Source organism: Lagopus leucura, unplaced genomic scaffold (genome assembly GCF_019238085.1).
Source record: "Lagopus leucura isolate 7727_CA_CO unplaced genomic scaffold, USGS_WTPT01 Super-Scaffold_100001, whole genome shotgun sequence".
Lineage (NCBI taxonomy): Eukaryota > Metazoa > Chordata > Aves > Galliformes > Phasianidae > Lagopus > Lagopus leucura.
Window position 1 is genome coordinate 1,643,411 of NW_024962262.1, and position 14,715 is coordinate 1,658,125.

The window sequence follows — 14,715 nt, forward strand, 5'->3', positions numbered from 1 at the left end:
GGTGGGTTTGGTTTTGCAGTGATGTACCTTTATTTTTACATTGCAGTTTGCTAGCTACCTCTGTGTAGAAACATCTCACTGAAAAGATGGTAGCTCCAAATCAAGGTGGAAAGTTAAAAGTAGGCCACTTTCTGAGTCTAGATGTTGAAGATGCCATCTGTATGCTGACAGAAATGCAGAACTAAAAGACAGCGGCTTGTGAAATTGCTGGAGCTATCTGGAAAGGGAAGGTATTTGGGAATCTCTCTTCAAAATCGGAGTATAATCTGATGTTTTCATGGAAACACAGAATAGCCCAGGTTGAAAGGGACCTTTAGGATCATGAATCTCCAACCCCCCTGCCACAGGCAGGGCCACCAATCTCCCCATTTAATACTAGATCATTTAAATGCATGGACCAGTTTTTCTTGAGTTTAATCATGTCCTGGTTAACAAAGAGGGCTTCTTGCATAAATTGCTGAATCAGCTTAGGATAACTCCTAGAAATTTCCATTCTTCACAAACAAATCATGCTGGAAAGCACATTCAGGTGCAACTGTAACATTCATGCTCACCTGGTTTTATTTTACTAAAAGCAGGTGAGAATGTAGTACCATAGGATTGTTTGATGTGGAACTTTGCTGCTCTTTTTAAGTATTTTTTTTTCCATTGAAGTACTCAAGGAATGGAACAATCCTATGAGGACAGGCTGAAAGAGATGTGGCTGTTCAGCCCGCAGAAGAGAAGGCTCCAGAGAGACCTGAGAGCAACCTTTCAGTATCTAAAGGGGGGTATAAGAAGGGAGACATTCTTTAGCAAGGTCTGTTGCTATAAGACAAGGGGAAATGGTTTCCAACTAAAAGAGAGGAGATTTAGATTGGATTCGATTGGAAAAAGCTTTTCACAGTAAGGGTTGTGAGGCACTGGCATAGGTTGCCCAGAGAGGTGGTGGATGCCCCATCCCTGGAGACACTCAAAGTCAGGCTCGATGGGGCTCTGAGCACCTCATGGAATTGTAGGTGTCCCTGTTCGTGGCAGGGGAGTTGGACTAGGTGGCCTCTAAAGGTTTCTTCCAACTCAAATGATTCTGTAGTGAAAAAAGAAACCTAAGAAGACATCATGTGATGTTTTCAATTCTGCTTTATTTTCTTTGTCAAAGCTCCAGTCTAAGAAACATTTGGTATACTTAAGGGCTTCAGAAGAAAACTTTTACCATGTGAACAGTGGAAAGACACAGATAATCAAGGTCTTGTTAGGTAACCTGCCTCTTGGTTTAGAGGCTTGTGGTAGCAACGGAAATTGGAGGATGGCTAGACTAGATGATCTTGCAGGTCATTGCCAACCTTGTGAATGCTATGATTCTGTGATTCTCTTTGAAATCTGGCTTGGCTTATGATTTGGCAAGAAAAGCTTCTAAAACTGAAAGGCGATATAAGTGGTGTTAGCTGTGTTTTCGTATTTGTGAATTAAATAGAAATGTGGAAGCATGCTAATTTTATGATAGCTAAAACAGGAATGGTAAAACACTGGAAGTTGTGCCAGAGGAGGTTCAGGTTGGATATTTCTTCTCAGAAAGCATGGTGAGGCAGTGGCACAGGCTGCCCAGGGAGCTGGTGCAGTCACTGTCCCTGGAGGTGTTCAAAAACCATGGAGATGTGGCACTGAGGGCCATGGTTAGTGAGCACAGTGGGAATGGGCTGGTGGATGGACTAAGTGATCTCAGTGGTCTATCCTAACCCTAATGACTCTGTGAATCCTGTTCTGAAAGAAATGAGAACGTGTATGGAAAATAGTAACCCCAAAGTATGACTTGACGGCTCGTAGCCTTGGCAACGCCTCGTTTTCACCGAAGAGCCTCAGCCTTTGCAGCCGACCCGCGGTGGGGAAAGGGGGAAGGAGGAGGCGAGGCCGGGCAGCACCTCACAGCGCCGCGGCGCACTCTTCCCGCGCGGCCCACAGCAACCGCCTTCCCGCCTCGCTGGGATTGGCTGCGCCGCGAGCAAGGACGGACGAGGCGTTCGGTGATTGGTGGCGCCGTCAGTGCTTTGGTGCGAGACCGGCGGTGTGAGGCGTGTGGGTAGGCGTCGCCGTGATGAGTGCTGTGGAGGTGCGGGTGGGCGGTCGGCAGCCCTGCGGTAGCGGTGGGGTTCAGCGCGCCGGCTGAGAGGAGAGACCGCCTCTCCCCGCTCCTCTTACATTCAGAAGGCTTTATTTTCAAGGGTAAAACAGGTGTTTTCTAGAACTGCGTCTCTTCCCTTTAAGCCTTGCCACGGGATGTAGCCAGCAGTGTTGGATGAGAAGTGTGTGCGTTGTGTGCGTTTGCCATTTTTTTTCTTTTTTCCTGTTGAAAGTGTGACGACATGCTGCGAGGAAAGCAGGAGAGCCCTATGGATGGCGGTAATGTGGAGGAACAGAAGAGGAGAAAGCTGAGTGCTGTCAGGTGTGTGCCTTGGAGGCTGGTGAGGTCAGTGTGACAGAAGTTCTGACAGTGTAATTATTGGGAAACAGTACTGGGGGAACGTGGATAATAATGTCTGTGCTGGGCTGTGAGAGTACTTTCCTTTGTAACATTAGCAGTCAGATATACTTGAGCACTAAGCATTTAGGAGACTTGGGGGAAAATGTTGTGAATGTCTTGGGATATTTTCAAGTACTGAGGTATTGGGATATGAGTATTTTACATTGATCTGAATGTATCCTGCAAATAGATAGCTCTGTTGGTAGGTTCAGTATATCATTAGTTAAAATTAGTTAAATTAGTTATACAAGATAAATGTGATTCGTACTGTTACACAGTCAGTTTCCTAGTGGTGGTTGCAGTGATCTTGTTCCTTAAAACCTCCAGTGCTGCCTTTGTGGGTGACAAACTGTTAGTTTGTGGTTTGTGGCTCACGTACTGAACCTTCCTTCCTCCTGTGTAATGCCATTTGGTAAAACTGGGCAAGCTGTGTTCTAAGGGCTGGAAATCACCAGTATTTGTGTTATGTTGGTGTCCCTAATGGCTTTAAACCTGTATTTCTGAAGGCAATGCCTTAAGATTCTAGAAGAGGACTGCACAGGGCCAAGTTGCAGGAGTGACTTGAGTTGCATCTCAAAAGGTATGAATATGAAAGGTAAATTTTTGGCTCACTTATTTCCAGCAGTTTTGCATGGTGCAGTGTTTATTATTCATTCACCAGCCCTATGGTCTCCCAGTGACAGTAGGTAGTCTGCAAAATGTGATTAAACTTACTTTGATGCCTTCTCTTAAGAGTAGTAAATTCTGTTGAGTATGTGCATGTGTAGATACTTCATAAAACATGATATTTTCTTAATATAGCAGCATATTTTGAATGTGTGTTTTCTTTTGCCTTTTTTATTTCCACTTTCATATTTTTGTATTAGTAGCAGTAATATTATGCAGTTAATCATACAGATAATACCCTAGTCATTAAATACGAGTAAGTTTTCTGTAGTTTCCATGTAATTTTTGTGCGTATTTATGTGTGGATTTACAGAATGTATGTCCAACCTTCAGGCTTGGCTGGGCCACATTGGGTGAAGAGGAATGGGCTTGGGCTGGATAAACGTGCTCTGAAAGTAATGTTTCCTATTTATTTCTATGGAAATTAGAACAGCTACGAAGAGCACAGTAACAATGCTTGACAGAGCAAATTCTCAGCTGCAGAGCTCTGTCTTTCAGTGCAGTCATGACAATGAGCTAGGCATTTTCCCTAGCCACGAACAAGAGCCTGTGTGCTTTGCTTGTAACAGTCTGCACCAGTGGAGGTGACCCATTGTAACCACTGCTGAAATGTGTCACCCACTGCCTCACCATGCTCACATGCACTGTTTGGTCTCCATTCAGCAAGCATCAGTGAATGTCAGTGGGTGCCATTTTTTTAGCATGGAGGAATTCACTGATATATCCTTGCTTCATACACACTTCCGTGTCAGACGCCATTTTGTCAGACCACCTCTCTGCTGCCATCTGTCACATGGCCACAGATGTAACAGTATTGATGAGAAGGATCAGCCTCTACTGCCGTAGCACCACCATGTGCCTCTGATGTTGTGGGCCAACAACATAAAGTAGGAGACGTTAGTTTTGAAGCAGTCCTCACAAAATATAAAATGTAGCTAATGTATATGGGTAACAAAACATATTTTAATCTTCGCTTTTCTTATTTAATTTAAAAAAAAAAAAATCAAAAGTGTAAAATAAGTGGGATATTTGACCTTGTTTTTTGAAGTTGATGAGTTAGGCTGGTTCAATGGAAGTAGCTGCAATTCTAATTCATAAGCTGCTCATTGGAGATTTTTGACTTTTTACTCATCTGTGTATTATTTCATCCGTGAAAATTATTCTTCACGTATGTGTGTACTGCCAAAAAGCCATGGCATGAATAAGACATGGTGGTGAAGCAAAGGATGCTCTCTTCTGTTAAGAGATATCTGAAGTCTGATGAAGAGACATGATTGGATTACTGAGTAGAATGTCTAATTGCAGCTCTAAATGTTCCAGAGGAAAATGTGCAGGTATTCATATCAATTGGAAACAGTGTCAGAAACATAATTTTTTTTTTTTGTGATCTTCAAACCTTTTTTCATGTTCCTTCATTAAAACAGGAAGCACGGCTGTGTATTCTTCTCTGTTCAGAGTGCTGTGTTTAGCCAGTGTCTCAAAATGCAAACAACTATTTGCCATCTCTCAAGCCAGCACTGCCCTCCCTGTGCAGTGGTTTCAGTCGGCACAGTGTTAATAGCACACTGACTGTTTGGTTGTTGCTGAACGATGGGTGTTTGCCCAGTGCTGCTGCATGGTGTAGAACAGCTGCCACTTCACAGGGGTTTGGGTGGCATCTTGAGCCATGCCAGGCTGCGTGTCGGATGTGCCAGACTTAAGATTTTCATAATATGCCATCACAAATGTGAGTGTTCAAATTCCTGTTGACTTAACTAAGTTTATGTGCAAAACTGTTGTAGTGATTATGTATTCCTGATTGTCTGAGTAGTTAAGATGCCCTCCAGTTTAAATCCTCACAGTCAAGTGCTGTCTATGCTTGCTTTTGCAGAGTTGTGTGATGTTGTGAACAATGAAGAGACTGATTTCTGGGGTTCCTCTTCTACAAAAGTAGGTTGATCTAAAGCTTTCTGTTCAGAAGTCATTGTGATGCTCTGAATAGTGGTATTGCAAGATCTTCTAGGTTGTTGTGGAATGTGGTTAAAGTAAGTTCAGCTCCTGACAGAGATAAATGTGTGCTGTCTGTGGCCTCCAGCTCTCCAACCGAGTCTTTGCTAGCACATCTGTAAATGCAGCATAGGTATACAATTAGCACCTGGCAAGGTTCAAAGCCTGGTTTTAGGAAAACCTGCTCTTTACAGTTGTTGTCAGTGTTAATTGTTGCCAGCTCCATTCCACTTCTTCATTTTGCTCATAAGTGCAAGAAAGGAACTGATGTGTGTGTGTTTAAAATAGATAATAGTTCTCCCTTTTCTGTCAATTACAAATAAAATGAGCTGTTGGAGTGGGTCTAGCGGAGGGCTCAGGGATGATCAGAGGGCTGGAGCACCTCCCATATGAGAACAGACTGAGAGAGCTGGGGCTGTTCAGCCTGGAGAAGGCTCCAAGGGAACTTTGTTGTGGCTTTCCAGTACCTGAAGGGGGCCTACAGGAAAGCTGGGGAGGGATTCTTCGTAAAAGCAGGTAGCAACAGGATGAGGGGAAACGGCTTTTAACTGGAAGGGGGTAGATTTAGATAAAGCAACAATTAGAAATTCATTCTTTTGAGGGTGGTGAGACACTGGAACAGGTTGCCTGGTGAGGTTGTGGATGCCCCCTCCCTGGAGACATTCAGGACCAGGCTAGATGGGGCTGTGAGCAACCTGGTCTACAAAGAGGTGACCCTGCCTATAGCAGGGGGTTGGAGCTAGATGATCATAAAGGTCACTTCCAACCATTCTATGATTGTGTGGAAAAAAATTATTTAAAAAAAAAAAAAAAAAAAACACACTTAAAACAGTAGTGTGTGCCTTACAAATATCTCTCTTCTAGCTTTTTTAAGAAAATGCTGTACTCGTAATGCAGAAAGGATTCTCAACATTCTGATAGCATTTTGGAAGAAACCCATGTTTTGGACAAAAACTCAGAATATTTCTTAGGTGTTTTTAATGTATCTGAAAGATAGGATGTGGCCATTCTGGTATTTCCATTGTGAAACTCAGGTTTGGCCAAATTGCAAAACACAAATACATTAAGCCTTTTTTATTCAATTTTATTGAAGTTATTTTAGTGACGTTATTGAAAAACAAGTTTACTAATGCAGTTTGTCAGGAGCATTTATTAGTTTTGCGTAGTAAGGAAAAGTACTTAGTAAACAGGAAAGGAGCATTTGACTTGTACTAGGAATGTTACTTATCACAAGGAGAATGATGGCTACAGAACTTCAGCTTGAGATCTGTTTTCTTGCACCACTGGTTGCTCCTGTGAGCAGTGATTGCTGTGAATCTTGGTCTCATAGAAATATGTACAGGGGGTGATTTACTGAAGGTAGAAGCAGGCTTGTGGCGTGTTCTATGTTTGGGGTTTTTTACTGGGATTTATATCTGTATTTGAACTTGTTCTGCTTTTTCCTTCTGACTGTAGACCAAAGCAGATGTTAAACTTGGACTGTATGATGGCACCTCAGAAAGGGTAGCGAGGTAAACCTTTTTTTCATGTGGTTAGATGCCACAAGGAGTGGGAGGGGGTGGTTAGGAATGACTTGAGTGTTCTCAGCAGCTTTTTGTTGACTGACTTTTTGGATCTATGATTTTAATTAAAAATTTAAGCATGTTTGTACTAATGTGTTCCCAGTATGGCTCTTCAGTGCTGCTAAAAAACAACTGAGGGCATCAGACAAGCACTGAGGGCCTCCTGCATTTCTCACCTTCAAATGCAAGTCATATTTCATTGAAAGGCAAAAAGAATAAGTCTGGTTTGGCTCAAAAATACTTAAATATGAAGGTTTTGTACGCTATTAAGGGTAACTCCATGGTAAGGGCTCTGAGGGAGAGTGGAGAAGTGCTGAAATCCCACAAGCACTGCGTCACTGAGGTGTGTCCTCCAGCCCCTCCTGTGCCTCTGCACCTTCTGCTGGGGTGACCAGTTCCAGCTGTGAAGGTCAGATGGCAGCAAGGTTCTCTTAAGGTCACACTTAAATTACATTAATGTCCATAGCTTACCTATATGTGAACTTCAAGAGAGTATTAAAGAGACGGTGTGTTTCCCGTAGTGCCATTGCCATGGAGGTTCGTGTTGATAGAAATAAAAATAGCCAGAGATGATCCTTAAAGTCCCTTTAAAAGTATCTAAGATATAAGTGCATGTAAGATTTACTGAACTTCAGAGTAAGGTGCACTTACTCTGCACTTACTTATGGCTGCCTTGGCAGTAAGGTTCTTCAAGTTCTTTTGCAGACCATTAGAAACAAGCTGAGTGCAAGAACAACTGGTCCTTCCTCTGCAGTTTGGTTGGCTTTTGTAGGTTGCTTTTGTGAGAGTCTTGGAGGAGAGCTGGGATATGTCACTATGATATCACTGAAGAGCCTTTCTACAATGTCTATAGACTGTTTTGAGATAATCTGTCATCTATTAGATTTTTAACCCCTTCATCGATATTTGAATCGATATTTGATGGGATATCTAAAAGAAAATGTTAGATGAGTTAATTAGTTAAATGTTAGATGATTCATTAGACAAATGAAAAATAAATGCTGGAATTTTAGTAGCCATACATGTTACTTTCATCTAGAGTGAAGAATCATTACTACCTTGGAAGCTTTTATTTTGCCTTGCCAAAATTGTTCTATAAAATAGTAGATGCTACAGATGAATTTTAAGATGATACTGGTAGGAAGGGAACTTCAAAATGAAGTATGTCTGGTGTATCACCATGTAAATTCAACTCTGTGTACGTGTGCTTTATTAAATGTTTGGAAAGACCCAACTGAGCATTAAAATTTTGGGGGGAAGTTTGTTATTTTATTGAGAATATGTAGGTTTTTCCTTGAAGTCTTGTTTTGCAGGCCCTTCAGGTCTGTCACTGGAGAGAAAAATGTGCAGCGCTTGGTTTCCTCAAGCAATGGGCAGAAGTCTGAACTACTTCTCGTTCCACCAGGAGACACGGTGTGTTGATGTTCCATTTCCTTATATTTGCACTTAATGTTTTTGTGTGCATGGTTAATACTGCATTACTTAAAATACAAAAGTTTGCAACTTCAGTAGTTCTGACTCGATGTGTATTTCAAGTGCAACTGTTAGTTAATGAGGTAACAGTGAATTCTGCGTGCACCTGACAAGATCGTAGCTGAAGAGGGTTAATGTGTTCAGCTGGCTGTGCTGTTATGTATTTTGAATTTAATTCGGAGAAAAAATTAAAAACCTACACACTCTTGAGGCTTTATATTATTTGGTTGGGGTCTTTTTCTTTGTTTTCAAACTCAAGGCTGCTGCAGGGCATGTGCAGCACATTCTTAAAGGAATCTAGTAGTTTCTCGTGGCAAAAAGACAGGCAAAACAGTGTTTGAATAAAACAGTGTTTTAAGAGAGATCTGTAAGTTCTCTAAGCAGCTGAATGAAATTTGTAAAGTTTCAGGCAGGGTGAAAAAAATTTGTATGTATTTTAAATTGACAATTAAATAGGAATTTGTGTATAGCTTCTGCCAGTCCTATTTTTTGCATGGAAATCATCCTGTAAGGTTACTTTGAAAGCATGTTAAGTTGAAAGTGTCTGTTTTGGTTCCTTATGTAGTTTTTGTAGCAGTGCACAGTAAAGTTTGAATTTTTTTCTGAACATCTCTGGAATGCGTCTGTTCCAAGTAAACTTAAACTTTGATATGTTAATGTTGACAAAATACTAAAGCCTTAGGTCATCTTTGGAATACCTTCAGTCACAGATCTTAAGTAATTCCATTGTATTTCAATGTCTTCAAAAGAAGAGTGGCGTTGGTTGGTATAGGGAGGTGTGACTTGGAGGGTTTTCTGAATATGAGATACAGTTTAGTAGCTTAGTGAGTAGTAATGGTGACAGGAGGAGGGTTGGACTGGATGATCTTGTGGGTACTTTGCCACCTTGTGATTCTATGATTCTGCCAGTTCTCTGCTCTTAAAAAGGACACATAATTGATTCGAGCTGTTGGGATATAGGTAGTTAAAAATATCTTCCAGAAATGAAGGTATAAACAAACGTCCTCCGTTAACTACATGTCAGTGTGAATGTTTGTCTCTCCCTCATCATGCTGCAAAGGTGGTGCTTCCTTCCTCCTATCCTGGCGTTTGGTTAGAAGCAGAACTGTTCCAGGTTTTCAAACTCAAGTTTTAACCTCTGTCTAGTTCGTGTTTGTTCTCCTTAATTGGTAAGGATGAAATTCTTCAGAGATTGAAGATATTTGCATATTAAGTTGGATTTTGGCAGAATAAGTTTGTTTTCTAATAGTGTCAGACTTACTGGTGCTTAACTCTTTTGGGACATCCTAAGCAGATGTTTTGTTCTAAGCAAAGTGCCAGAGCTCTAACAGACCCCCCCTTAACACAAGCTTTAGTATTGCTCGTGGCAGAAGAATGCACTTTTGTATGTGTGTATTTGCTTCTATTTCAATCAATAATTCAAATAATTGTTTTTCTTGCATCAGCATCGTACTGGGAACTTGTTAATTTTTTTTGCTGTTGTTGTTCTTGGTTTTACCCCCGTTCCCCCCCCCAAAAAAATCCATAAATACTGCACTTTGACAGGACTGCTGTATTTTTTTCTTTCTTCACTTTGGCATACTTTCTTTGCTTTGTGTTAGTAATTTTGCTTTGGTTTTCCTTCATGCGCTGTATTTGCTTCTTTATTTTTCTGTGTGCATGCATGCAGATAAACTCTATGTATTCAGCAGAATGTGATGTAGATGCAGCTCCTTTGGAAGATCGGTGGCAGCCAACTCAAGTGCTTGTCTGTCAAAGCTGCAAATAGGCTTAGCCCATGTTATCTTCTAGTCACGTAAGCAATTCATTCATCAGCCAATCTTTCCCTAGGAAAATGAAACTATAGAAGATATTGATGAAGCTTTGTGGGCAGGTGTTTGTAATCTCAGCTGCTTACAAGATGCACATGAGGTGGGTGAAAACAAACATTTTGGGATTTGCTTAATATAATATTAGCCAAGGTAAAAGCTTTATGTTTTGAGTACTTGCACACAAACACATTGTTCAGATATGCTCTTAGTGGCTTTGTTTCAGCATCTCCTGTACTTAGGTGTTAACACTACTACTGTGGGTGTACTGCATTAAGCTTGAGGCTGAATGGAGCACTTGACCCTGTGCATAAGTTGAAGTTATTGGGTCAGTCTGTACATCAAACAGAGCTGTATATAAGCTAATCTTTGAGTGTTACGCATTCTTTTCCATGGAAAAGCTTGCATTTCTGTGTCTGCTTTTAACTTATATTTTACGTGTACTGTAAGATAGACAGGCATAGAAATGTTCAGTGATCCAAAAGCTTAAAGCCAGACTCATTCAAGTAATCATGGCATTGAAGTGTCCTTAGGACCTGCCCAGGGCCACGTCCAGGCAGCTATGGAAGACCTCTGAGGAGGAGAATGCACAGCCCCTGGGCAGCCTGCGCCTGTGTTCTGTCACCCACACAGCACAGAAAGGCTTCTTGTGTTCAGAAGAAACCTCCTGTGTGCCAGTTCCTGTTTTTGTTTGAAATCAGAAGTTAGAGAAAACAAAAAGGGTTACTAGGCTCCTAACTATTGTTGTATATTATTTATGTAATCATCTTCTGATTTCTTCTTTTATAGAAACTGCTGTACACTTCAGTTTAACTCTGCTGCTTATCACTGTCATTCTGTTAATTGATTCTGTTCTGTTTTGTTCTGAATTTAAAATTGGAAAAAAATAACGTGAATAATGAACAAATAAATACATGTTTATTCCATGCTGAATGAAATAGGTGCTGAAACGCTTGGAATTGGAGGTGAAGCAAGAAGGAGGCAAAGTTTCAGAAACTCTGGATAGAAAACTTGATGAACTTACTACTTGTATCTTGTCAAGGTAGTGTTCCTTCTGAATAGGATGTGCAAGTTGTTCCAAGAGCTTTTCAATGTTCTTTGAAACAATTTCATAAATCTCGGCTTTAGTTTTTCTGCAGTATTTTTACTTGTTCATAATTGTATCCTAGTTCCTGGAGCTGGTTTGCATAGTTGGAAAACACCAGCACATGCAGCCTCTGTTTTTCAGAAAAAGAAAAAAAAAAATAAAAAAATCTCTGGTATTAATGATCATTTTAACAGCAGGGAAAGCTTAAAAAAAAATAAAAGAAACTGCTTTCTACAAATGTTGACAAGGACAAACCCAAGGATTCTTATTCCCTCATCTTTAGGAATATTTGTATTTCAGATTTATATATAGATACTTAAAGTGCTGTGTGCCTTTGTACAAAAGCTTAGTAAAACATCTAAAAGGCAGATCTTAAAACTCTGAGTTGTAAAATCCAGCAGTTTAGTTATCTACTGGATGTTATGGAATATTCTGTAGGCTTGAGTGGCATTGTGATTTTAAATACAGAAAGAAAAAAATGATTTATCCAAAGGAAACAGCTTTTCTTTATAAATTCTCTTGAAGTTCTTTGCTTTCTATGACTTCTGTATTGGGTTTCTACGCTGTTGTGTGAAGAAAACAGTGTTTGTGAGTTGCATCCAGGTAGTATAACCAGTAATTGTATTTCATAGTCAAGAGTTTGAATCTGATGTGATAAGTGCTTAATAAATTTCTGGAAGTAATGTTTTTAATACAGGAAAAGGAAACTGCATGCAGAATTAGTGAAGAGCATGGACAACTACAGTGCTGGTATTGCAACGGCTAAGCGATACATAGAAGAGAAGAAAAAATGCTTGATTGGTGCCATTAGGATCGCAAAGGAACTAAAAATTACACCTTCTGTAAGAACATATTGTGACCTGTCTCAGGTAGGGAAAATGTGGTAACAATACAAATCTGAACGTGAAAGTTTTCATCATCTGTTTTTTGTTTTGTTAACTTAATGAGGTTTTTGCAGTAATGTGTTCTGTACATCTCTGCATGCACCCTGCCAGTTCAAGGTCGATCTTGGCCATGAATTTGAATCTTGCTATTGACATGAAACAAAAAAGATGATCTGTGCTTTACAGTGCTTCCTTTAATGGCTGCTGGAGGAGAATGAGAGGAAACTAAGAGCTTTTCAGTGAAAGGGCAGCGTTGTCATGACTTCACACTCATCTTAATCCTTGTCCTATCTGGAGATCTCCAGCCTCCTCACTGAAATATGCCAAAATTCAGTATGCTCTGCAGATCCTCCTGATGCTAGGCCTTCACTTCCACAATTCCTCTACATTAGAACTGTTAGTTACGGAAATGCATGGTACCTGCAGTACTGTATCAGACCAAAGCTCCATACAGTGAGGTCACCTCTCTTTGCCAACAGAGAGGGAAAGATGTGTGGAGGGATTATCTGTGAATTTGGGTGTTGAAAGGTTGATTTCTGTAGTGCATGGGCCTTCATGTGTATATTATGTGTATGTTTGCATATGTAGTGACACTTTGTTCCATGTTTTAATTCTTAAAATGGAATGGATATTGAAGAACTTCCTCTGTTATTCTAAATTGATCACCTTATTATTGCATTTGGAGCTTTTTAATCCTTGTGTTAAGCAAAATCGTGGAGTCGTTATTTGTTATTCATTAGATATTTTTCCATGCAGTTTGATTTTTAGACTGTCATATTTTTTGCATCCAATGCCACTTCCCATGCGCAGAAGCTTGGTGTCCCACATCTGACCCAAGAAGGAAATCTTATCCCTTGCACCTTTTTTTGGCATTTGTTCTTAACTTTGTTCAACCTAAACTATGGGACCTGGCACCCACAGTTCTCCTCCCGTAGGCCCACCTTTTTGTTTAGTATTGCCTTCCAAGTTGCTGTCAGTGCAAAAGAATAATCCAACTCTTGCTTCCAGTTACATGCTGTGATTACAAAATCCCCGACTGAGTGTTAGTAATCCAGGAAGACCTACCTAAGAGCTGGCTACTGCCTTCTAATGAGTATGTTTCTGGGTGTTTTTTTTTTTTTTTTGTAGAATTATAGAATCATAGAATCACTAAGGTTGGAAAAGACCTAAAAGATCACCCAGTCCAACCATTCACCTATTCCCAATAGCTCCTACTAAACCATGTCCCTCAACACAACATCCAGTCTTTCCTTGAACACCCCCAGGGTCGGTGATTCCACCACCTCCCTGGGCAGTCCATTCCAGTGCCTGACCACCCTTTCTGAAAAGTAATACTTCCTCATGTTCAGCCTGAATCTCCCCTGCCGTAGCTTGAAGCCATTCCCCCTGGTCCTATCACTAATGACACGAGAGAAGAGGCCGACCCCCAGCTCACTACAACCTCCCTTCAGGAAGTTATAGAGAGCAATAAGGTCTCCCCTGAGCCTCCTCTTCTCCAGGCTGAACATTCCCAGCTCCTTCAGCCTCTCCTCATATGGCCTGTGTTCCAGACCCCTCACCAGCTTTGTTGCCCTTCTTTGAACACGTTCCAGGGCCTCAATATCTTTCTTGCAGTGAGGGGCCCAAAACTGGACACAGTACTCGAGGTGCGGCCTCACCAGTGCTGAATACAGGGGAACAATCACCTCTCTGCTCCTGCTTGCAACACTGTTTCTGATGCAAGCCAGGATGCCATTGGCCTTCTTGGCCAGCTGGGCACACTGTCGGCTCATGTTCAGCTGAGCATCAATCAATACCCCCAGGTCCATTTCCTCTACGCAGTCCTCCAGCCACACCGCCCCAAGCCTGTAGCGTCGCCTGGGGTTGTTGTGGCCGAAGTGCAGGACCCGGCATTTGGCCTTGTTGAAACTCATCCCATTGGCTCCAGCCCAGCTCTCCAGCCTGTCCAGATCCCTCTGTAGGGCCTCGCTACCCCCAGGCAGATCCACACTTCCAGCCAATTTGGTGTCATCTGCGAATTTACTGAGGGTAATTAAAGGCATTTCATTCTGACTTTATCAAACTGTAAATACAGGTTCTTGCATGATTTGCTTTTTTGTATAATACCAACCAAAACTGCACTTGCTAATTTCAGGTTATTCGTGATTTGACGTTTCCAATTGATACTGAGCTCTCAAAAGTGAAGAGTTTGAAGGAAAAAACAGTTCCAAGGTAAAGGACTGAAGTGGGTGGTATATTGAGAGCAAAATGGACACACTGTTCTTTCAATTGTAAAAGCTTTTCTGTTAATAGTAAAGCAGCAGAAACCAAGCTGATTCATTTGCACGGTTCTAAGAAATACTAGTTCAGACATACACAAATGCTGGAAAGGCACAGTTGCCTTCATCTGAGGCATCAGGAGAAAGCACGTGAAATGTACTGATGTGTAGAGAAATACGTATGTATTGAAAATACCCTTAACAGAAATCTGCCGCTTCTAAACTTCGTCCCCTTCCCTTGCAACTAGAAGTGTGAGGGGCAAATGTTGAATTATTATACTTGATATCCATCCTAAACTGCTGCAAAGATGAGTGCTTCTTGGTGTCTGAGAAGAAATCCGTGGTGATGCATGAAGTAGATGCAAAAACTGAGCAAGGAAATTGGAGTGCCCTGTGCATGAGAAATAAAAAGCAAGGGAGGGCAGGAGAATTGCTGTTATGCGTGTGAAAACAAATGAGCTCAAAGTTCACAGGAGTGAAAGAATGACCCTGGG

The 14,715-nt window shown here is 41.2% G+C and overlaps 1 protein-coding gene across 1 annotated transcript in view; it reads left to right on the forward strand.

The window, feature by feature from the left end:
• The first annotated feature begins 2,095 nt into the window (after positions 1-2,095).
• Positions 2,096-14,715, forward strand: part of RNF17 (ring finger protein 17) — a 46,749-nt gene continuing 34,129 nt past the window's right edge. The window contains exons 1-10 of the mRNA XM_042868407.1: positions 2,096-2,199; positions 2,331-2,419; positions 3,004-3,077; positions 5,034-5,092; positions 6,605-6,660; positions 8,025-8,124; positions 10,015-10,095; positions 10,934-11,034; positions 11,777-11,948; positions 14,098-14,174. Of these exons, the coding sequence (XP_042724341.1) occupies positions 2,340-2,419; positions 3,004-3,077; positions 5,034-5,092; positions 6,605-6,660; positions 8,025-8,124; positions 10,015-10,095; positions 10,934-11,034; positions 11,777-11,948; positions 14,098-14,174 (800 nt within the window). The 5' untranslated portion in view covers positions 2,096-2,199; positions 2,331-2,339. The remainder of the gene's footprint in view (positions 2,200-2,330; positions 2,420-3,003; positions 3,078-5,033; positions 5,093-6,604; positions 6,661-8,024; positions 8,125-10,014; positions 10,096-10,933; positions 11,035-11,776; positions 11,949-14,097; positions 14,175-14,715) is intronic.